The 25,576-nt window shown below is 41.6% G+C and overlaps 1 protein-coding gene across 1 annotated transcript in view; it reads right to left on the reverse strand.

Moving 5' to 3' along the window:
- CDH23 (cadherin related 23) overlaps positions 1-25,576 on the reverse strand; it is a 1,221,584-nt gene that overhangs the window by 353,672 nt on the left and 842,336 nt on the right. Inside the window, exons 28-34 of the mRNA XM_088472189.1 lie at positions 23,499-23,559; positions 20,313-20,461; positions 19,730-19,865; positions 19,194-19,582; positions 10,187-10,288; positions 5,124-5,273; positions 4,370-4,498 (exon numbers count right to left, since the gene is read on the reverse strand). Of these exons, the coding sequence (XP_088328315.1) occupies positions 4,370-4,498; positions 5,124-5,273; positions 10,187-10,288; positions 19,194-19,582; positions 19,730-19,865; positions 20,313-20,461; positions 23,499-23,559 (1,116 nt within the window). The remainder of the gene's footprint in view (positions 1-4,369; positions 4,499-5,123; positions 5,274-10,186; positions 10,289-19,193; positions 19,583-19,729; positions 19,866-20,312; positions 20,462-23,498; positions 23,560-25,576) is intronic.

Genomic DNA, 25,576 nt, shown 5'->3' on the forward strand with positions numbered 1-25,576 from the left:
GCGCATGCGCGAGACCTGGATAGCGACGGGCAAACCGTCGCTCCGGGTCTCGCACCAAAGGGGGCGTGCTGTCGATGTTGGGCGTGCCTTTGGTGGGCATGCCTGCCCAGACGGAGGCGTTCCCATGGGAACAAGTGATGTCACAAGTGATGTTAGTGGGAGTGCCTTCGGCTCTAATAGAGCCAAAAGCACTCCAGGGCTTGCGGCAATGAGACCCTACCACAAGGGTCTCGTCACAAGCCAGATGGCCGTGATGGTCTTGACCATCGCAACCACCTTCCTGGCCGCTCGCTATAGCTGTGGGTGGTCACCCACAGCTATACGAGCGGCCAGGAGGCCGCTCTAAAAAATGAAGAAGGACGGCCCTGATTCAGAGCGAGCGCTCTGTCAGAGCATTCGGCTCTGAATCAGGGCTCTGAATCAGGGCCAGAGGCCCTGATTCAGAGCCGGACGGTCTTTCAGAGCGCTCGCTCTGAATCAGGGCGTTTTTTTTTTTTTTTTATGGAGCTGGCCTCCTGGCAGCTCGCTAAGCTGTGGATGACCACCCACAGCTTTTGCGAGCGCCCAGGTGATGGTCGCGATCATCGCAACCATCGGGGCTTGCGACGAGACCCTTGTGGTAGGGTCTCATTCCCGAAAGCCCCACTGAGTTTCCTGCTCTAAATAGAGAAGGAAGCTCACCACTGACATCACTGATGCCTCCCACAAACAGCAGGCGTTCCTTCAGGAACTCCTCCATTTGTGTAGCCACCCCCCCTGCCCGCCTCCAAACGGGGCGAACTGTCAATCACATTCGACAGCCGCCCCGTTTTGGTGTGAGACCCGTAGCGCTCGTCGCTGGCCCGGGTGTCGCGCATACGCACGCCGGAGGGGGCGCATGCGCAGGGGGCAAACATCGACCCGCTTGCAAGCGCATATCGCTTGCGAGCGGGTCTGAATCAGCCCCAGAGTACCTAATGGACAACTGCCTTTCCAATATAAGTTTGAAGTGGAAGGGAAATATTATGCAGAAGGTCTATAAGCGAGGCACCAACTCTAATATACTTTCACAGAATTTTCTCTGATGCGTACAGCAGAAGATGTGGTTACAAGATTACTGTGAAAGCGCACCCAGGTATCCAGAACAAGAGTCTCTCCAGCATCCCACTCCCACATTAACTCATGGACTTCTTTTGGTGGAATATTGTTAGAGACTAGCAGACGAAATACACTGGACAGCAAACCCATAGCTGGAGATTAAAGTCAACACTGGACACTGCCAAAAAAAACCATATATTTCCAATCTCTCATCTCTGCTCAAGCCTCTAACCCCAGGTGACCTCTTAATACATTTAAATTAGTTCTTACACCTCCATCTCCCAAACCACCTGCTCAGTGGCGTCACAAGGGGGGGTGCGGGACGCATCCGGTTGTCACCCGCTGAGGGGTGACAACAATGTCCCGACTCCTTCTCAGAGGCAGTACATGTAGCACTTTGCTCCTGATACAGTGCTCTGCACACAAGCTGGTCCCAGGGACAGACCGCATCTCCGGGCCCCCCGGATTGACTAAAAAGTGGGTTCGGGGCACGCTCCCTACCCACAAGGTCACCACGGGGAGGGACGCCACTGCACTGCTATCAGTGCACAAGATCTTGCTTCTTATTTTAAGGACAAGATTGATCAGATCTGCCATGCACTTCCTCAACCAGTGACCTGCTCTATTCCCTACCTGAACCCACTGGCACATTCTCTTCATTTGACCCCACAAATGAAGATGAAGTAACTAGACTCTTCTCATCCTCCTACTCTACCACCTCTCCTTTTGATACTATACGCTCACAAATCGGTAAAGTTATGTCTCCTGTGCTCATCTCACCTTAACCAAAATCTATAATCTCTCTCTTTTCTGGCATTTTTCCATCACTGTTCAAGCAAACAGTGTTTACTCCTATTTAAAAAAAAAAAAATTCTGACCCCAACCTCTCTCTCAAATTACAATCCATGTTTTAGCTCCTATGTCCCTCCAAGCTACCTGAGACACTTGCCTGCACTCGCCTCACACACTTTAACGCTCACAACTTATTGGACCCACTCCAGTCAGGCTTTCTTCTTAGCCTCACTTCTTATTCTTATAGATCTCTCTGCTGCTTTTGACACTGTTGACCACTCTCTAATCATACAAAGACTACAATCCCTAGGTCTTTGGGGCAAAGTTCTTTCTTGGTTCTCATCCTACCTATCATTCTTTTACTGTTCTTTTCTTTGAATCCACGCTACCTCTATCTGTTGGAGTACCACAATGCTCAGTTTTAGGTCCTCTTCTTTTCTCAATCTATATCTTCTCTCTTGGCAAACTAATCAGCTCTTTCGGATTTCAGTATCATCTGTACGCAGATGATACTCAAATCTATCTATCCTCTCCAGATTTGTCACCATCTGTATTGGTCCGTGTTACCGAATGACTCTCTGCCTTTTCATCTTGGATGTCGTCTCGCCACCTTACACTTAATATTTCCAAAACAGAATTAATAATATTCCCACCGGCCATTAGTAGTTACCAACCTGATATCTCTTTCACTGTTGAAAACTCAACAATCAAACCCACCCCACAAGCTCGCTGCCTAGGTGTCATCCTTGACTCTGAACTGTCCCTTGTTCCCCACATTCAATCTGTCTCAATATAATTTAACATACATCTAAAAAAACATATCCAAAATATGACCATATCGTCTAAAAGAAACTGCAAAAACTCTAATCCATGCACTCATTATTTCCCGCATTGATTATTGCAATAGTCTCCTTACTGGTCTTTTCAAAAACAGACTGTTACCACTACAATCCATTTTGAATGCAGCTCAGAGGCTAATCTTGCTCGCCAAATGTTCATTGTATGCTGATCCGCTTTGTCAGTCCCTCTTCTGGTTACCGGTTTTCTACCGTATTCAATATCAATTACTTTTACTTACATCATAAGGCTATTAACCAAACCACACCTGTGTGACTATATTATACAGCCCATTAAGAACCTTTGAAATCTGGCTGTTCCATTATGCAATAGGTAGCAACTATCCTTGTGTATCAATGCATATTTCCCTATAGACTGTAGCCTTGCGAGCAGGGCCCTCTTACCTCTATGCCTGTCTATTACCCAGTTTTGTTCTATTACTACTGTTTTCAATTATAAAAGTTGCAGATTTGAAAATATTGGAATTGTCTATTCAAGGCGAGGCAAAATCTGTCCCTGAGACCTGAAAATGAGGAAAAACTTTAGAGGAGAGTTAAGTCAGTGACGAAAAGGACAAGGGAGTCTCCTAAAATCCAGGAAAAAATAGCACTATGATCCAAACCTGGGGGGGGGAGGGGAACGATGTCTGGGTTATCCTATAGAGGATTAAGAGCAGGGTTGAGGACAATAAGGAAAAGGTGTTCATAATGTAACAAGATTTTGGAGATACTAGGCTTTCTTGGGAGGCTTTGACACTACACAGAAGTGACTGAAGCTTTGATGCCATTATATTTATACATTCCCTAATTTAATTTAAGAATCAGAGGTTATCCTAGGTGCCCACATACAGAGCTAACCAGCCAAGCCCATCAAGAGGCCGACCTCCTGTCAGATTTAACCATACATGTATGCATACTCATGTTAATGACTAAAAGGTTCTATTTATTAAAATCCCTCCAAAATGAAGATGCTTATTGTTGCTTATCACGGCAATAGCAATTCTTCTGTTTGCTCAAAAAGTAATGAGCGCAGCTGAGCAATGTTCAGATCTCCCAAACATTGGCCGACCACAGTAAGTCAGACTTGTAAATTGTCTTTTGGCAAATGCGCAAGTCAGCTTACCAGCTTCTACATGAGCATTGGAAATGGAAGTTGGAGCTAGGCTTCCAGTTGCAAGATTTAAATTTGAAAAAAAATTGGTTTATTTTTTTTTGTTGTTTTTATAATGAAGCATGTTTTCTTCTCGACAAACTCTGGTAACACCATCCTGTGGATAAGTCCTGTAACCAGTAAGGGGTAAACTAGAACCTTATTTCCACTACTGAAGTTATCAGCTATAATGTATACAAAACAGTAGCAAGCGAGTAAAGTACTCCAGTTCTGTCCATTGGAAAAGCCCACTGTCCTAGTACTATGAAGGCTGGCCATGAACTCCAATGTTCCACACTTTAACTGTTGCCTTGGTTAGTACAATAGTTAGTAGAGCTATTAGAAATGCAGGGGAAGACATCACAACTTTATCAGACTGACCAATTTGCCTTATTATAAGCCTGTAACATAGGGCAATTACAGTTATAAAAACCTATGAAATATTAAGGCACAGTATACTTTTATGTCTCTTCATTACATTCCAGAGCTTCATGTGTCTGATAATTGACTTTACCTTTAAGGAATGTAACTCCTGTAATTCTCTGTCCAGTGATTTCAGTAGAAAAACTTCACCATAAGTATCATTTGTGGTGCGGATTTCAAAAAGCTTATTTCCATTTCCAGCTGTTAGAGAAAAGGTGACCTATGACAAATAAGAAACAAGTGACATTTCCCAATGTGAGAGCTGTATTTATCAATGACTAGAGTATCAAAACATTGAGGGCCATGAACATGTTTGTGGTACAATTGTCAATTGTCACCCTAATTTCAATTTGTAGTTCACAAATTGCAGTTTAACAATTTCAACGATTGTGTTCATTCTTTACCGTGCACTTTCACGTTAATATTGGTATTTAGATTTTAGAACACTATATAAATAAATTTAAATAAATTGAAATAATAAAAAAAAACATTTAAAATGTTTTTGAATTCAGTCTTCAAAACATTACTTCGAAATTTGAAATGAGCAGTTCATTGATGATGTGTTAACTTAATTGCCCATATGCACACAGGCTCTACTGCAGCATGGTGAAATTGGCGTGAACATGGTTAAACTTATACTTTCCAAAATTTAGTTTTTAAAATTTCTAAAACATTTTTATACACAAGAAATTACTGCAAGTTTTTTAAAATTTGTATTGATTCAACAAACTGGTTCCAGCATTTCTAGATTAGAGCTACCCAGGAGAAACCCCATTACAGATGCTAAGTGCAGTGTATTCCAGGTGTGCTCAATGCTAAAACATGGGGATAATATTATTTCTTACCTCCCCATTACTTCCGGCATCAGGATCTCTAGCCAGTACTAAAGCTATTCTTTTTCCTGTGGGACAGTCCTCTGCTACATTGACTACTGATTCAGATGTTGGATCAAACTGGGGACTGTTGTCATTCTCATCCAAAATTGTTATTTGTACCTGTAGAATTGAATACACCTTTTAAATACCACATAAAATAAGTGTTAAACATTTACCACTACTATATCCCCTTTTTTATTGCAGTTTAATTAGTGACCACAAAACTCAGATACACACTTGGGGGGGTTCCAGTTGCCTAGAAACCAGTGTGTCCTGGTCGGCAACTTGAATCACCATAACAATAGGAGTAGTGTACAGATGTGTCCTCAAACAACTAGCCTCCTTGCGCATTAAGCAGCCTTTATAGTCACACCGTGCCGTAGCGTGACTCGGTAGTGTCTTTTCATGCAACTTTTTACCTTTGAAAACGTCTTATTCACACAGCGATGCGAATAGAGAACACAAGCAGCTTCTGATTAAAATGATATGCAGCATACCTATATTCTGTTAGCGACTGCTGGTGTATCTGCATGCGAAATGCTACCTTACAGTGTCAGCAGCTGCAATACTGTAATGTAGCATTTTGCATGTAGATACACCCACAGTCGCACACAGAACATACGCATGCTGCATATCATTTTAATCGGACAAGAAGTTGCTTGTGCTACGGATCGCTGTGAGAATAAGACACATTTGAAGGTAAAAAGTCGCATGAAAAGACGCTCTGCCCTACAGAGTCACACAGCTCTCGTGTTATGTGTGACAGGACTTGTAGCACACGGAGGATAGATGTATGTGAACACATCTGTAAATTACCATTTTACACAACATGCAATATAATAGTTGGAATTGAGCTGCTGTGCATGTCCATAGGCAGCAGCTTTTCCCACCAAGTCTAATGTATTTACAGATCTAAGTACTCTATCAGCACACTGAACTGGTGAGCATAAAGAGCATATTGTGTTAACATAAGGTGGGAGAATATGGGCTTGGAAAGCTCATCTCTGTCTCTTAATGGTTATACATATATATTGACAATGAAATGCTTAACTTTTTCCTGACCACATATGCTATCTATATGTGGTAAATATTGTGTGGGCTCGAATGTGTGAATGTGCATGTGTGGCCGTCCTGGGTTTGTGCTAGGTTCTTCTACACTGTCCGGCCCAGCAAAGCCGGCTTCAATGATTCACTGCACTCCTCCAGTACCCCGGGTATGCTACAATGGTCTGCAGAGCCTATAACAATGCTACAACATTGATAATATATATAATGTAGCTTTTTATAATTGAAAACAGTGTTATACTGTACATCTAAAAAAAAATAAAATAAATATATATATATATATATATATATATATATATATATAAATTAGAACTTTATTGTTTGCGAATATCTTTCACAGCTCTCAAGGTAAAGCTGCAGAATTTTACATAGTTATTTAGTATCAAAAAAGTAAGCTAGACCACTTAGCGACAACGCAACAAGTCTACTATATAAAATTCATTGGTCTGTTTGTTTGTCTGTCTGTCCGGTTATGCATTCAGACACAACTGCACCGACTGGGAAGAAACTAACGCAAGGTGGTCCAGTTGGATTAGGGTCCTGGTCGGACCTCCTGCTTTTGGTGTACGCTGGGAAGAACTGTGATCAGGGGAGTCTGTTCTGAGCCTTCCACTGGATGGATTTGTACAAAAACATCACAGACTGGTAACATTGGATCCCAGAAGACATACTGGGGGGGGGGGGGGTTGATGTCCAGCACATGGGCTCCGAAAGGTGTGTGGTGTAGCCCATAGGCCACAGCAGCTAACGCATCTTCAGATAGCATTACCTGCGGGGCCAATATCCAGAATGCATCGCATTCTGGGTGTTGGTAAATTTGGCAGCATCGTGTCCCCCATAGAAACCTATGGGGAATGCAGCTGCCTGTGCGAATGGAGGGATCACAGCAGGTGTCGGAGATACCTGCTGCGGTCCCTCCTTCATAAATCCGGGGGATACTTAATATTTGTGGTTAACCCCCGAAAACAGGGATTATACCTCAAGTATAAAATTATAAATGGGCCACTTCATATTTAAACACCCTACAAAGAATGTCCAACAGAGAACATATGATTCTTTGAAATTAACTATCTAGCACTTTATACTGTACCCTTAGGTGTTAAATTCTACTTTCTCCATTCAAATAAGTACTGTGCATTCAGTCTCAATTTTGTCTAGGACAGATCAAGACAGAATAAAGAAATAAAAAATAGTTTTCCTTTTTTATTTAATGTATTGGTAAACAAATGACTGGTGTATATTTGACTTAATGTATCTTTATTTTAAAATATTGTGTCCATTTCAGTTATTTAATTTCTCTCTCTTGGTATCAGGAATGCATATTGCCTAAAACAGGCCACAGGCAGCCATAGCTAAGACCGACCCAATAGCTGCCAGATGTTTGTGATTACTCAGCCATTGTGCCACAAATAGCAACTTTCTAGGTACAATTCATAATGACTTACTAATTGTGCTTTTTGGGTAGTTGTGTTGTGTTAAAAGCAGGAAAACCTGTCATAATTAACACATTATCAAGGAGCAGGAGAAGCGATTATAAATTAACTTTAAGGAAAGACAAATCCATAGAGAGGAAGGTTGATCTGTAACATTCATTCTAACTACATCCTAAAGGAAGTGCACAGGGTTTCAGTGAGGAACTAGGGAGGGGGATTATAATATTGTTTGCTAGTACAGTAGTTCTAGTCCATTGTGGGCTATTGTTACCTCTGTCTTTTGTTTTTGTATGGTATATGTATAAATTGGCTTTAATATAATACACAAATAATAATAATAATAATAATAATGCTTCTTATTATTATAATTATACTATTATTATCCTTTATTTATATGGCAACACAAGGGGTCCACAGTGCCTTACAAAGTACTTAAACAGAAACATGTATAAAAAGTGACATATTACAAAACATAGCAGAACCCGGACAAGGTTTACGAACATTGTTACAGCAGCAGTCATAATACTCAAATAAGCAGCAGAGTGGCCCATTCTATAGGTTTGGTGCTGTTGTAGGCAGTGGGGAGGAGGTGATGGTATAAGGGAAGGAAAGAAAAGCATATGAGGGAAGAGGACCCTGCTCGTGACAGCTTACAATCTAATGGGGAGACTTGGGCTGACCATGGTGCAATCAGTTGACATATTAGTACACTTTAAACAATTAAAGATCCCTATATTTTTATTCTGCTTTAGTTAATCACCGTCAATTTATTGCAAAGATACTTAACGTACATTTAATCTTCTTAATATATGTTATGAGGTATTTAACACTAGGATGTTGAACATGTTGTGCCTATTTAATTTTAAATTAGAACGTTTTTAATATTTTAGTTTTTCAAAAGGTGCACCATATCAGGTAAAGCTTTTCTAATTCACTGTAAAGTAAGCTAGTTATGACCCTTACTATTTTTCCACTGAAAAAGACATTGCTAATCACTACATATCACTGTGATAAGCAATAACATTTCAAAGCTATTAATTAAAATTCGCTTGCTGAGTCGGTGGCTCCGAGATTCTGTTACAACAAAGAGTGAAAAGTAAATCTAAAGCTCATGATTTTGGACCCGCTTACCTGTTATGCATGTGACTTTATCTATTGTAGTTCTTAGTAGAAGAGCCTTTAGACCCACCCCGGCTTCGCATGGGAGAAACTTTATCTCGCCACAGCCCCCTGCATCTCATAACAATCTACACCATGTCACCGCAGTCGCCAGCATCTCACCACAACCCCCTGCATCTCACCACAACCCTCTGCATCTCACCAGTGTCACCACAACTCCCACTGCTGCTGTCTTGCAGCTGGCTGGGGCCCGGCCATTAGGATGTGCTGGGAAGGGCAGTAGGATCATGGATGAGAGATTTGTATTGCAGCTGCCGTAAGCATTATTAGAAGAATATCCCCAGGGCTGGGGCACCTATGCATATTTTTGCAGCCTCTATGCCAACTCTCCCCAGCTGACTAACACGGCATTGAGCAATGTCCTCTTTGCACAATGTACAATGTATTTTCTGGGCTTCTTGTTGAGCTTCCACGCTATGGTGCCCAGCGCCGAGAACAATGCTGTATTCCATGGGAGGTGTCTGCTGTTCACCGAGGGCATGTGGCTGAGTGAGAACATCACACTGGAGAGGGAGCACTTCACAGTGGAGGAGTGGTGGCCAGAGTCCGTCTGCAGGTTCAGCGCAGGGATGGACATTGAATTCCGATGGTTACTACTTACTAACCATCAATGCTTCTGTTCCTATGGCAGTGTTTTGGATGGTGGCGGTCTGATTCAATGGTGTTTCTTTTAATTCCTGATAGCTTGCCTCCCCTGGCTCATTCCTGCTTACTGTGTCTGCATCAGGGCATTTTCATGGGTTCATTGGAGGTTGTCTCTGTCTGCCTCAGATGTGGCCCTGCTCAGTCCCTGACTCCCACCCCTCTCTAGGCCACTGCTAAGCAACAGGAAACATTGTGCTCTCTGACTGGCTCTCTCTGTCTCAGAGAGCCAATCAGGGCACAGCCCAATACCTATACAGCAGCTTGGTGCATGAATTTTTACTGTAACTTTCTTCAGTAAAATCATCACTGCTCGGCTCTCTTTTGCCACAAATTAATGGTTTATACACCTAACCTTGTGCGACCAATGCTGTGTAGAATATTGAAAACCCAATCAAAATCTGTCTGGGTACCTTGTGTATGTGTGTATATATATATATATATATATATATATTCCTGATGGGAGGAACACTGGTTGTTTGGGTAAGCAAGTAAACAACTTCTTTATTAACTGATCTCAGGATTAATAACTTATGATTAGTCAGTTTGCACCAGTCTTTGTGAAGACAAAAGCTTGAGTAATGCTAAAAATACTATAATTTCCATCACTACTAATATAACTTATGAAAAGCTCTAGTTATTTATTTATTCATTTGTTTATGTTATTTATGCTAATCCAGTTGTTAGTATGTCATAGTAAAACAATTAACTCACCACAGTAGTCTCAAGCTTGGGCCCCCCATCATCAGCCACCACTGTCAAGAAGTAAAAGTCTCCCTTTTCACGATCCACCAAACCTTTCACCGTTATTGTACCCTGTGTTCAGAAAAAGGCATAAATGATAAATTAAATGTTTTTTTACTTAATAAGGCTGATTTAAAAATATCAAAAGTGTAAAACTGCAGCTCATATGTTCCACGATATCACATGTCAACGTTTGCACTATTTTCTTTTTTACAGTGAAAGCATTTGGATATGTAAGCCACGAAAGCAGCATACGCCATACAGAAGAGTCTGCACCGGCCAGTGAAAGGAGTTAGGTTATCTATGTACTGTAAATATGTATTAGGTGCACAAGCACACTTTGTATTTAACAAAAAAATGAGATTTAATTTTGAGGGTTAGGTGTTACCTAATTTGCGCATAAGTGCACAGTCCTCTTCCTTACAAAGGGAATTGAATCTGTCACCACCCAAATCTCAGAGTTTGATACTTATTCCTATAACTGCAATGAGATGCATTTTGAGTGTTCTACCTGCATTACTTTGGGAAAATGTATTTAAAATAATGGATATTTATGGTGTTATTCTCTAGTGCTGGATAGGGTACCCCTACAGGAGGTTTAATGTTTGTCGAAAATGTAAGAACCCTGTAATTCTGTGGGCTCTGAATGAGGGTAATAACAAATTACTTTAAAAGAAAGAACTATGTAGTCTCAGCCTGTGGAGCTGCCCAGAGCATCCTTAGCATTTTCCAGGCAGTGCTCCACTTCCTAGAGCCAGCAGCTCCGCCCACTGTATGATGTAACTTCATCACTTGTTTGGGGGCGGGTCAGCACAGGGTGCACTGTTGCCTTGTTACGGCACTGCCTGTCCACAATATTATACATATATATATATATATATATATATATATATATATCCCCAAACAGAGCCGCAACTAGACTTTTTGGTGCCCTGGGCCGGAAAGAACTTTGGCACCCACCCCTTCATATTTTTCAAATAGAGTCATAAGAAAAAGGAACGTGGCCTCATGTGAAAGGGGCATGACAAATCTGATTTGTCCCGTATGATGATGAAGGGGTGCTGAACCCTTTGTATCACTGTTATCCAGGTGTCACTGCCATATACAGTGTGAATCCAATGGCTGCAGTGATGATACACAATAATTATGCAGCAAAACTCACCAGCTCTAGATGTAGGAGAGCGCTAGTGAAGCTGCACCTGCAGCACTATTTGTCCATCAGAACAGCTTGGAGCCGGCAGTGTAGATCACCGAATGAAGGTATAGAAAGAGTGCAACTTGTAGTGTATATGCAGCAAATATCAGCAACAGGGAGATCTGTGTATGTTCCCTGCACCGGCAGCTGAACTCAATGAGTCAAGGTACTCGAGGTGAGCTGGTAACACCTGGGTCGGGAATCAGGAATCGGGGGCTGCCATCAGAAATTGTGGGGTATAACAGTATTTTTAAAATGTGTGTGTAAAATAAAACAGGGTGTGACTGAAGGTGCTTTGGGAGGTGGCCAGATGGAGGGGGAGTCCGCCAGGGAGGAGATAGGGGCGTCCAGGAGATGCTGGGGATAAAAGTAAAGAAAGCTACAAGCGAGAATGATTCTAAAAAGAAAATGTAAAATTGACAGGCCCAAGCAGCGCCCCCTGCCCTGGTGGTGCCCTGTGCTGTGGCACATATCGCACCACCCTAGTTACGGCCCTGTCCCCAAATACATAACCTATTATGCAAGAGATTCCAATACCATAACCAAAGCCTGTTGCCTACAGTAAGTAGAAATTTATGTTCCAGTGTTTTCCTTTAGAAGGATAACAAAATGCGCAGTTCTGCAATGGTTGTACTAAATCTACTAGTAAACTGGGTTTGATAAATCAACAGTTGTAGACAATAGTTTCATGTTCCTATCTTGACATGTATTTCCCTTTGCAGTCATCTGTGACATTAATTTTTCATTAGGTCAGTATTATAAATAAATGCAAAAATAGAGAAGTGACTGAGTCAAGTAACATAAGTGAAAACACCCACATGAGAAACATACAGTGTCAGCAAAGTATAACCAGCCATAAATCCAAACCATTTTGTTCTCTTACATACATACATGAGCCAAAAATTGTGACAGAGTTACATATTAATTGGCCCAGCATAGAAAACAGTACACTCTTGGGTATAAATGTAGTTTCTAATGAGTTCATAAAATATGCTTTTTAACAGCTATTATTGAATATAACACCTATTATTGAATATATAATTGAAATTAGGTTAAATTTATATATTCCCGAAATTCTTTGTATATCTCCTTACATACTTCATAAAGTAAAATCAGTAGGAGGAAACCCTTCCCTCATGGTAAACAAGCCTGTTATCCTGTAGGCTTGGAAAGGTTTACTAGCAAAACTGACTCTTTAGATTTACTTATGTGTTTCAGGAATATACATTATATTTAGCATATTAGTATGTATGTGACTTGGGGGCGTATTCATCATCACTTAATTTTTACAAAAGCAGGTGAAAATGAACATTTATTGGGCCATTCATCACAGATATCTCCTACTTACCTTCCTTTTGCGGAATGGCCAACTATCCCCATACACTAGTATGGGGACAGAATTCATCAAGCCCTGAAAATATAATATTTTTGGAGCTTGACTGCGGGAGCATTCGCCATCTTCAGATAGCTCCTTCTCCTGCTCCGGGCTCGCAATCCGCTCCTTTCCTATGGGAAGAACGTCCGGGTTGCAAAGAGGGATTCTTTCAGATCCCTCTGCCCCTGTCTGGCTCCTTCTACCGGATGTTGTGGCTCTCCCGTCACTGCATCAAAAGATTCAAAAAGGAACAGTGAAGCCTCTCATGGGGACAGCTGATTTTGCATCAGCTGTCACCTCGCCGAAGCAATGATGAATTGCGCCGGCAGCCGCAGGCAAGTTAGAATGTTAATTATCGGGGTCCTGATAATTAACATCATGAATAGGCCCCTTGATATAACATTTTGAGTTGTTTGGACAAGTTATGGCTGTCTTACTGTTGCTGCTGCCAAATGCATCTTCCCACCTGACTTTTATGGTGTCCCCTTTTTACGGACCATGACAATGCTTCATTACATACAGTATTTTTTTTTTTTTTTTAAATTGTTACGTATGCAAGCAGATAGTACCATTGTAAATGCAAGCTTATTCACATCATTGAAAAACAGACATAAAACGTGTTCCCTAGTATTTTTTTATTTTGTTAACATTTCTGTATGTCAATTTAGAATTATTATGTCTAAACACTGTGACTATATTATCTCAGATTAAGGGCGGGATGTACTACACATTGCATTTTGAATCCCTCCCAGGGCACAATGCGAAAAGAAGCCCATAGGCTTCTATTAGGATGGTGTTGCATTCTGGGTCAAAGCTCCAGAAAGTCACGGCTTCCGGAGCTTGCTACATATGGGAATGCAGCCAGAACTCCGAAAATGACAGGTTTTCAGATTCTTTGCCACATTTTTCCATTAGTACATCCTGCTCTTAAGCTCTGATTTAGAAACAACACTAAGGAATAGCCTTACTTACAAATAGTAATTGCAGTACTGTGCTGGTGAGATCTAATTTAAACTTATTTTGCTAAATGTGTGGTTTATAAAAGTAATTCATTAGCAGACTGTGGTAATTTACACTGCTTTAGAGATAATAAAACTAAGTGAAACCACATTTTTGCTATATAACTGTGATGTACTCATATTGTATAGGTAGTCAATTAGAGCAGTGCATGAAACAGGGAGGAGAGGGCCCATGTGCAGCCTCAGTGCGGGGCCCCTTCTCTGTCTCCGGCATCACAGGTGAATAGACTGTCACTGTGCCAGTCTACAGCCATGGCCAAAAGTTTTGAGAATGACACAATTATTGGTTTTCACAAAGTTTGCTGCTTCAGTATTGTTAGACCTTTTTTTCAGATGCTACTATGGTATTCTGAGGTATAATTACAAGCATTTCATAAGGGTCAAAGGCTTTTATTAACAATTACACTAAGTTTATGCAAAGAGTCAATATTTGCAGTATTGACCCTTCTGTTTCAAGGCACTGGAATTTGCCCTGGCATACTGTCTATCAACTTCTGGACCACATACTGACTGATGGCCGCCCATTCTTGCCTAATCAATGCTTGCAGTTTGTCAGAATTTGTGGGTTTTTGTTTGTTCACCCGCCTGTTGAGGATTGACCACAAGTTTTCATGGGGATTAAGGTCTGGGGAGTTTCCTGGCCATGGACCCAAAATTTCTATGTTTTGTTCCCCGAGCCACTTAGTTATCACTTTTGCCTTATGGCAAGGTGCTTCATCATGCTGGAAAAGGCATTGATCGTCACCAAACTGATCTTGGATAGTTGGGAGACGTTGCTCTTAGAGGATGTTTTGATGCCATTCTTTATTCATGGCAGTATTCTTAGGCAAAATTGTGAGTGAGCCCACTCCCTTGGCTGAGAAGCAATCTCACACATGAATGGTCTCAGGATGCTTTACTGTTAGCATGACACAGGACTGATGGTAGCGCTCACCTTTAGTTCTCCGTACAAGTGTTTTTTCAGATGCCCCAAACAATCCCAAAAGGGATTCATCAGAGAATATAACTTTACCCCAGTCCTCAGTAGTCCAATCCTTGTACATTTTGCAGAATATCAGTCTGTCCCCGATGTTTTTTCCTGGAGAGAAGTGTCTTCTTTGCTGCCCTTCTTGACACCAGGCCATCCTCCAAAAGGCTTTGGCTCACTGTGCGTGAATATGCATTCACACCTGCCTGCTGCCATTCCTGAGCAAGCTCTGCACTGGTGGTGCCCCGATTCAACAGCTGAATCAACTTTAGGAGACGGCCCTGGTGCTTTCTGGATGTTCTTGGGTGCCCTGAAGCCTTCTTCACAACTATGAACCTCTCTCCTTGAAGTTCTTAATGACCCAATAAATGGTTGATTTAGGTGCAATCTTACTAGCATCAATATCCTTGCCTGTGAAGCCCTTTTTGTGCAAACCAATGATAACTGCACGTGTTTCCTTGCAGGTAATCATGGTTAACAGAGGAAGAACAATGATTTCAAGCTCCACCCTCTTTTTAAAGCTTCCAATCTTTTATTCTAACTCAATCAGCATGACAGAGTGATCCCCAGTCTTGTCCTCATCAACACACTCACCTGTGTTAACGATGACATGATGTCACCTAGTCCTTTTGTGGCAGGGCTGAAATGCAGTGGAAATGTTGTTTTTCTGATCAATGGTCTGATTCAGACCCACTCGCTAAGATGCATACTCTCGCTGCTGCCGATGGTATACATTGTCTATGCATTGTGCGCATGTGTATGCATCGCAGTTCGCGTGCGCATATCTTAGCAAAAGTTCCCAATGCATTCGCTTGCTGCGCATAGTCAGCCCAACAGAGTGAGTGACAGGGTAAGCCATTTGTAGGTGGTAACAGGGGCTGGCCATTAAAAACGGGGGAGTGGAGGTGCAAACGCAGGCGTCCCTCAGCATCTCAACATCGTTTTAGAGGTGTGCATAATTAAAAGACAGCATCATAGTACACATCACTTGGCTTGTTTTTACACTGAAGTGCTCGTAGTGCTTGTGGCAAGGTATGGTCAACCTCAAGAGCTGCGATAGCATCCGATGTACCGATGGTTGCATACACTTCTTGGACATGACGTGCACAAGTGTTTTTTTTTTTTAAACATGCTGGTGGGTGTCTGCATACACTATGTGATCGCTCTCTAAGAAATACTGGGCATGCTACAATTTGCATACACATCGTGCGAGCAGCTCGGAATCAGGCCCTAAGTTCATTGTCATGGCAAAGAGGCACCAAAAGGGGGGGGGGGTGGGGGGACAGGTACAAATTACCCGGGCTTCCTGCGGGGCCTGGCGGGGGCTAGGGTCCGCGCCGCCCCCCCTCCCTCACAGCAGCCCAGCCCAGCCCAGCACACAGCGTGTGCTGAGCTGCAGTGGGAGACTGCTCGTGGCTGGTGAGCATCAGCAACAGCAGTCTCCTATGCCTGTGGGGGGGATCGATCACACTGATCGCGTCCCCCCTGGCTTTGCGCAGGGCTGAGAGCACCCCCCTTGCCAGCGCGCAGCACCACTTCGCGGCGCTGAAAATATTTATATTTTTTCATGAAGGGGGAGTGGCCACGCCTCCCAAGATTAGGCCACGCCCCGTTACCTGGACCAGACGCTGCTCTTGACGTGCCTGAGTATATGCAAATTGCCATCATAAAAACTGAAGCAACAGACTTTAGGAAAACCATTACTTGTGAAATTCTCAAAACTTTTGGCCATGGCTGTACTGTGCATGCGCAGGTCTCCAGAAACATGGTGCGAGCGCCATAATCCTGGCAATATTTCTACTGTACATGCACATATCTCAGGGAAAATGGCCACAGCACCATTTTCCAGGTGATTTGTGCAGTGCCACAGCTAATGCTGCCATGGGGCACAGTCTGGACAGGTAAATACATGGGTGCAGGGTGCGTGGTGTGGCCCCCTCTAGACCCAGGAGCCCATGTGCACTGCACACCCTGCACCCATTATGTGAAGTTCTGGTTTTGTTGTGGACCCGGGATGGTAATAGGAGCAGACACTGAAGTAGATTTAAAAATAAACGTGGAGTTTTTAATGAGTGGCTTAACAGACATGGATGTGGAAAAACAAAAAGTCCGGGTATAGCACTAAAGTGCACTTGGGAAACTGTAGTGAAGCAATGGGAAAAAGTCCAGGTAGTGATAACAGAAGGTAGTCCAGTATTCCAGGGTTTGTGAAGCTGAAAAGAATTGTAGGCTGAAGTGAATGGCAGGCTGAAGTGAATTGCAGACTGAATTGAATGGCAAGCCGAGAAATAATGTCCAGGGAAACTGCAAGCGGAGGCAAGGTGCAGGGTAACAGCTGACACAGGTACTCAGGCAAAGGAGAGGCAAAGGAGGAAGCAGGAATCATCGGGGCTGGAACAGGCAGGGTGAAGCAGGCTAGGTAATGATCCCAACAGACAGGTGAATGAGCACAGGAACTCTCTCTCCCAGCTCTCCCTGAGAAACACATTGCACTGGCAATGAGAGGAAGCTCGGCCTTCCCTTAAATACCCAGTGCTGCACTGTGGCAGGCCAGAGAAAGCATGTGACACACCAGGATAGGGAGACTAGGTCACATGACCAGAGGCAAGATGGCAGTGCCCATGCCAGAGCAGAACGGAAGAACCACCAGGCCCAACTAGACCAGAGTGACAGTATGTCCACACAGGACTACGTGCAGCCAATGCACCCCGCCAGATACCAGCACCACTGCCAGACGCCCCTCGCCATAGCGTCCTCACAGGTAATACCTGCCGGCCGCATGCCGAGAAACCCTGGTCGTGACACATTATAGATACACTACTTGTGTTAAGTGCATAAAAGGTACTATGCCAGTACGCATTCCTTATCTTCTGGAAATTTGCATGATTCTGCCACTTATTTCTGGATAGAGTAAGATTGGGGCATTCAAGTTTCAATGATGCATAAAAGCAAATGCATATTTCACAAGCAAAACAAATGGTTAAAAACATGGACACAGCACACATATATGTGAGGCTTGTCTGGCATAAACGGTGCAGATACAATACTATATAAAAGATGTGTACGGCTCACATATGGGCTGAAAAATACTATTCTAGAGTAAATTACGTCCATTTTGCTACTAACTCTGCAACATCAGCCCTAAAGTGTCTAAGTGGGGTTAACCTTTCATACACATACACATCACAGGCTGCCTGGTAGTAGGAGGTACTGACTTTGACAATCTATGAGAGATACTGTCACTGAATATCTACATTGACTGACAGAATGAGGGAGGTGCTATGTGACAGAGTAAATATGCACTGCACATGCAGTTTAAAAGTGCCCAATGTGTTATATTTAAGAAACATTACAAATTCCTGTCCAAAATTAGATATGAGGAAAATATTGTACTGAACAGTTTTTAAAAGTTCTCTTATCTCTACTCTATCGGATACCAGAGTTACATCATCATTTTACCAGAAGTGTGATAATACACTCACAATACAAATGCTTGGGGACATAACCTAGTAGCCAAAGCATATGTGTGACATTATTGTGGACAGGTATGACACCAGTGGAAGCATTGCAGGTCTGAATAATAGACACAAAAAGGTGGCAGATGTTATCCAAGTTTACTGTAGAGAGGCATAACCTAATGCTATGATTAGCACATACACTCCACTGTGCTAGGCACAATAAATCAAATACAACATTTCAAATTACTGTAAGCTTTAACCATACAAGAATAATGTATTTACGATAATCAACTCAGTCAGAAGACAAACACGCTCCATACTTCACTAGTACCATTAAATTCACTAAATTTGAAGAGAAACTAGTCTACAATATGTGTTTTGCACACTTCAACAGTCTGGACAACTGATTTTACACCAGACTGGTGACAAGTTTTGTCAGTATAACCCTAAAATCTCCATTCCTGACAGACATACGTATGTGATTGCTTGGGATTGCTTGAAGAACTCTCAGGATTGCCAAATGGCCAGACCTGTCAAACTTGGTAACACACATCCAATCCATTTTTTGGGGAAGTAGGTTATATCAAAGTGCATCTGACTCCCTTCTAGAACTGCCTGTGTATGGACACCTTTAAATGAGTACAAGATGATGTAGGATTATTGAAGTGCAAGCTTGCACACCATACGAACAAGAACAGGTAGCCAGAACATTTGTGTGCCACAATTTTTTGGTTGTGAGAAATAAAGATTTATTATGCTTTTTGTAGTACTACTGTTATCCAAGCAAGTGACTTTGGCTATTTCTCATGCATTATGCTTTAGTTTATGAAATTAAAATGTATCAGCTATTTAATTGTATAGCCACAGAGTGGCAGCACTAACACAGCATATGTAAAGATTTCATGCACTCCTAAATGTCAGCCACTTTACTAGCATAGATGATGTTATTAAGATACTACTTACTGTAATTTTATCAATTTTGAAAAGCGCCAAGGCCTGGGCATTTGTGTTCTGGTCAAACCGGTAGGTTAGCTGGTTTAAATTATCAATAGAACGGGCCTGTACACGAAGCACCTCAGTGCCGGTGGCAATGTTCTCTAATATCACAGCCTCGTATGTGGTGCTGGAAAACTGAACAATTTCATCAGGTTCATTCATCAAAGTGACATAGATGGAGCAGAAACCACGGTTGTTTGGCGGAGCTTGGTCTGTGGCTGACACATTCATAGTGTAACTGATTTTAGTCTCATAGTCTAGATAATCTATGGTGGTCAGCAGGCCGGTGCTTCCATCAATTTCAAACTTCCCATCAGAGCCTGAAAGTAACTTGTAGATCACTATTCCACCATCACCTGCAGGAGAATTAACAAGGAATTTAGTTATAGAACCATAAAATGAAAAAGAAAAAAAGTTTATTGTCAGATATTGTCAGAAGCATTATCAAGTAAGAGTTGTGCAGTCAGTACTTGGTCATATGCGCATGATTCTCTCTGATGTACCTGTGTCCCGATCAGTAGCTCTGACAACTGTAACAGACGTTCCGATCCCCACAGTTTCTCGGAGGCCCAAGCGACTGTATTGCTGCTGTGTGAAGACTGGCACCTCATCATTAACATCATCAACATAAACAATCACCTGATAAATAAATGGTACATTTGTTTCATTGCAATCTGTGATCAATAAAGAAGCAGGCAATCTGCAATAGCTAGAAACTAACTTATTGTTTATTTACATAAAATGTTTTAGTGCACAGTAATCACAAAAATCACATTCCACTACAGTCTTTTTTATTCTCTATTGTACAATTGTAAAGTCAAACCGCAAACTAGCAATTAAAACACTGACTAGATTAAAAACTAACAACTGGTTTTAATTTGTCTAGTCCTGATATTCTTTCCTCTAATAAATATAATATTGAACAATAGTTGTCTACATTTCCCAATTGTATCCTACACACTTTCAAGGACCTGCTTACATTTCTTCCAAAACATTTTCTGTTATTTATGACCACACTCCAGAAAGTTAATTTCATTCATTCAAAATATACCTTAATAACATTATTATGTGTATCAGCCACCTTACCCTTACAGAACTTCTCATTGGTCCTTGGTCACTATTATACGCCTCTACCACCAAAACATGAGATGCATTAGTTTCCCTGTCCAGAGCCTGGGGGCCTCGCATAAGTAGGCCGGTGCTAACATCAATTTGAAAGTTATTTTTGTTATTTCCTACCAAAAAAAAAAGAAAGAAAAAAAAATACGTTAGAAGAAAGGAAATCAAACGTTTAAGTCCATAGCTGTTTATGCAAATAAAAAAAATATCATTAAATCATTTTTCTACACCATGTAACCATCTTTTTGCACATACAATGAAACTATTTACAAAAATTTTATAATAAAGTACACAATTTGTTACAATGGATTTTACCATGAATTTCAGGGTGGCCTGCAGTTGCCAATATACAGGGCTATCATCAGGTGACCTTGCTAAATAGAGAGTGAAAAATCCAAACAGTGGATAAAGATAGAGGACCAGGCAGCAATACATCACCTGGAACATGTAACCCCTTGGATCCGTATTCTTCCTCTTATTCACCACCCAACCATAATTCTCACCTTGGCTTGTTAGAAGAAGTTTAGGGTTTGGGCCTCATTTTTATCAATGGCTTTCCCCTTTTCTTATTCTCATGAAATAGTTTGTTTCCCACAGGCTTGAAATTAGCACATGAGGTCTCGAATCAATTTGTGCCAAAAAAGCTTTGTTTGAAGTCCTTTTTGATCAATATTTTTCTCAATTTGCATTTTTTTACACGGCAAATGCAATAAAAGCAAAGGTGTACTGTAACTTGTACACTACTAGTGGATTAAAAAAAAGGCAAGAGATCAAGGACCGGTCTGACTGAGCCACGCCATGCATCCAGGCACACAACACCATGCGAACTTACACTGCCTTGATTGCAAGAAAAAAAAGAAATGCAAATCCTAACTCCCCAGTGCACTATAACTGTTGGTTTACGATTGAGGAGCGAAAAAGATGCAAAATGCGTGGAAAGACAAAATTGGATATCTGTGGCACTACAACTAAGTCACGACAAGTATTTCACACTATATAGCTCAAAAATGCTATGTGAGTGAGGACACATCTGTACCTACAAGTTGTCCACTTTCTACTTACAAAAAGGGCTTGACTATGCGCCAGTGGCACTTTACTCATTTTGAAAAATAATGTATATTTCTCTCAGTTGTTCAAACTCCTTCTGACGGATTCTTTGCCTGGGCTCCCACGTTTTACCATCTTTTGGGAATGGGACATTGGCCAGGAGATAAAGAAGCATAGATGGGGAAAAATAATTAAACTGGCCCATGCCAGCTCATCCAATTCTGGGATCATTGAAATTTCCAATAAAAGCTATATTACTCCTGGTACCTCTGCTCCGATACCTTGTGCAAAACGCATGTTGGTGTCTCCAATGTATGTTGGCGTTGCCCATAAGCCCAGAGTTCTCAATTCCATATCTGGCGGATATGTTCCAAAATAAAGAATGCGGTTTAGAAATGATCAGATTAGATCCTTGGGGAGGAAGTCCCATCTGACTTATATCTGTGATGCCTATTTCACATCTTCACATGTTCCTCCTCAGTGAATATTGCTGCCAAATCAGTTATTCTTCCCGCTGGTGCTTTTCTTCTCCTCTAACCAGTTTAGACTGATTTGCTCAGTTTGACTTCTTTATGTGTATGAAAAATGTGAGTTTTTTTAGGGGTCGACCTCCTAAGTTATATCTGACCAGGCTTCCTTTGTGACAATCTCCCTGATTCTTCTTCTTCTTCATCCTATTTCTGGGTGTCCGATAATATCTCATGGGCTGATTGCACATCAGTATACATATCTTCCACTTTCTGCAAGTGTCTGGTCTCTGTCATAACAACAATTTTCATCCCATCTATTCTATGAGGAGGGGGAAAGGCTCTCTTCTCTTTCCTGTCAATAATTCATCAAGCCACTATGGTATCCTGTACAACTGAAGAGTTCCTGCCACATGAGCCATTTGAGCTCCCTCTCACATGAAAAGCATGCATCACCACTAAGCATACTGCTGGTATACCTTCAAAATATCAACTTTCATAGTGTTGATATTTGGCCAAAACTGAACTCATTGTCTTTCCTCCTTTTAGAGTCTCTTTCCCTCCCTTTCTCTCTATCACTAATGATAACACCGCCATTTCCCCAGTTCCCGAACCCATTGCCTGGGTGTCATTCTTGATCCCTCCCTATAATTCAATCCTTACATACTGTACAATCTCTAGCCCAATCCTGCCGGTTCTAGCTCCGCAACATCGCTTGCATCAGACCCTTCCTCTACCAGGATGCCACTAAAGCCATTGTTCACTCACTATGTTCCTTGTTGATTACTGCAGCCTTCTCCTTACTGGTCTCTCCCGCTCCCATCTCGCTCCTCTCCAATTTGTTCTCAATGCTGCAGCTAGAATTATCCTTCTCTCCTTCCGCTCTTCATCTGCCTCTGCCAAGTCCTGTAATGGCTCGCCTTCCCCTACGTAACCCTCTTCAAACTTCTCACTATCACGCACAAGGCCCTCTCCAACTCCATTGCTCCCTACATCTTCAACCTCATCTCCATACATACTCTCATGCACCCAAACCAGTCGACTAATGACCATTACCATTCCTTCACCATGGTTACTACATCTCACTCATCGAACCAAGATATCTACTGTGCTGCCCCCCGAGGAGCAATCTCCCTCACTCTATCAGAACCTGCATAGTTCAAAAAAAAGTGCTGAAAAGCCATCTGTTTATAAAATCATATCCAGCCCCCCTTGAATGTGTCACCTCATAGTCTACTTGTCTAGATATTCAGAACATGTCGACATTCTAGTGTTGACATTCTGAATATTCAATCTACCACACCCGCTCTCCAGATACAGTGACTACAGCGGGAAGCACAAAACATTTGGTTTGCTTTCTCTAGCAGTTGCTGTATAATACGTGCAGTGGTTATGAACATTGGTAGCAGGGGAGATACAGAGTATATGATGGTTGCAGTGACTTTTCTCATATAGCCACAGCTATGACTTACTTAGGAGAATTAAATGGCTGGATGTCCGCATAACTTTCCTCTAGGAATGTTCTTGTTGTAAGTGCATTCAATTATAGACCAACAAAGGATGTTAACTATAGGCCACTCTACAGCTGTACGAGTCATGGATTTGCTGCGATTGATTGATAAATAGGGTTTTTACTTACCACTAATGATACGGTACCATACTCTCCCATTATCCCCCTCGTCTGCATCTGCGGCTTCCAGCTGATAAGAATAAACAATAATAAAGTTCAGCATTACTCAATTACTGATTTTACCACATACAGTATATATAAGTGTACAAATGTAGTTTCTATGCTACCTCCATTGCTATGTACAGTAACCACAAAATTTACATTGTATACAAACCACTGTACAATTTGAATGTTTTATGCTATTTTATGCTTCATAGCCACTGGCGCAGAACTGTGTGATCGCATCAATTCTGAATGCAACTCTAAATACCATAGACACATTAGCAAAATTTGTAGCGCTCCCGAATATGGCCATACTGACAATATGGGATTTGGCCATATAGCACATGCCTTTGAAGTTATTTTAAAATATGCATGAATAAAATATATACATTTTTTAAATTGTACTGTTAATGTGCATAATACACATTTTTCGCAAAAAGACAAGATAGGCATGGCAAAATAGCCCTAAGTATAATTCATGGGTTAGGTTTTATCTACAGTGACAAGTGCCATCTAGTGTCTCTTGTTAGTATATACTGTAATCATTGTAAAAAAAACAAGGATAAACAAAAAAGATTTTTTTTGCACTGCTATGCAGAAGTTGTCATCTACTTAGTAGATACCCCAATACCACCACTCCCATTAGTCAATGCAAACTTCTGCTTTGTAACAAACACTGCAATCTTGTTCCCATATGCTTTGGCACAAATGTAGGTTAAACTTGCAAACTACCAAACATGATTGTTTTATTGTTTTGATAGTGAGACATTAAAGGTGGGTACACACTATGCAGATATATCTGCAGATGATGGTTGTTCGTACACACTGAACAACATCATCTGTGCCTGCCTGCAGGTCCCGGCGACCAGGGGGCGTGTCCCGGCAGGTGGGGGGGCGTGTCCCGCCCCCCTCCTCGCGGCTGCTGCTCTGTGTGTACACACCTGCCGATGGACAGATATGTCTGCAGACATATCTGTCCATCGGCTGTGCAGCACAGCCAATGTGATATGTTGGTGAACGCCGACATTCACTGACATATCGCAGATACACACTGCCCGACGGGCAGCAGATACATTGGCAGATCAATTGATCGGCCAATGTATCTGTCAGTGTGTACCCAGCTTAAGCATTATATTTACTAAAGTGACAGTTTTTAGAAGTGGAGATGTTGCCCATAGCAACCAATCAGATTCTACTTAACATTTAACTAACACCTTCAATCTAGAACACAGGTTCTCAAACTCGGTCCTCAGGACCCCAATCAGTGTATGTTTTCCAGGTCTCCTCATAAAATCACAAGTGAAATAATTAGCAGTGAGTAATGAACACAGAGAACCCCTGATCTAGAAGATAATAGCTAGAATCTGATTGGTTACTATTGGCAACATCTCCACTTCTAAAAACTCTCACTTTAGTAAATTTACCCCTTAGTGTGAACCCACCATAAAAATGTCCCCTCACATTTTGTTTAGAAAACATTGCCAATTTTGCATGTGCAGGTGGAAGCAGTACATTTTTTTGTTCAGCAACATATTGCCTCTGTGACACACATAATAAATACAATATTAATTGAAGACATAAATTAAGCTCAAATGAAAAATAAAATGAACAAACATTAAAGTCATATGAGCTTAATTTATGTAAATTAATGAGTCAGGTGCAATAAGACTATTATGAGTGTTACAAACGTGCATACGCACCTGCACCCATTATAGATACGCCACCACTTGATACACACACATAAATGTTATTTTCATGCTTGTGTCTTTTTTTGGGTACATTTGGGACATGTACCTCTAAATATCATGACCTGATATAATTTCTCCTGCAACCCCAAGGGGGAGGGGGGATAGAGCATATTGGTAAGATTTAACAAGTAGGTGGTAAATGCAGCTTTAAGTGGCAACCTTTTCTTATGATCCAACCTCAATGCATTGATTGGACTATGGTTTGATTCTAAGGTAAGTGAATATTTATTTATTTTAACTTTTATACTGACGGTGATCTCTTCCGGAAATTTTTCTTTAATTATTATAATTATGGAT

The sequence above is a fragment of the Taudactylus pleione genome, unplaced genomic scaffold (genome assembly GCF_031769625.1).
Source record: "Taudactylus pleione unplaced genomic scaffold, aTauple2 ptg000121l, whole genome shotgun sequence".
Lineage (NCBI taxonomy): Eukaryota > Metazoa > Chordata > Amphibia > Anura > Myobatrachidae > Taudactylus > Taudactylus pleione.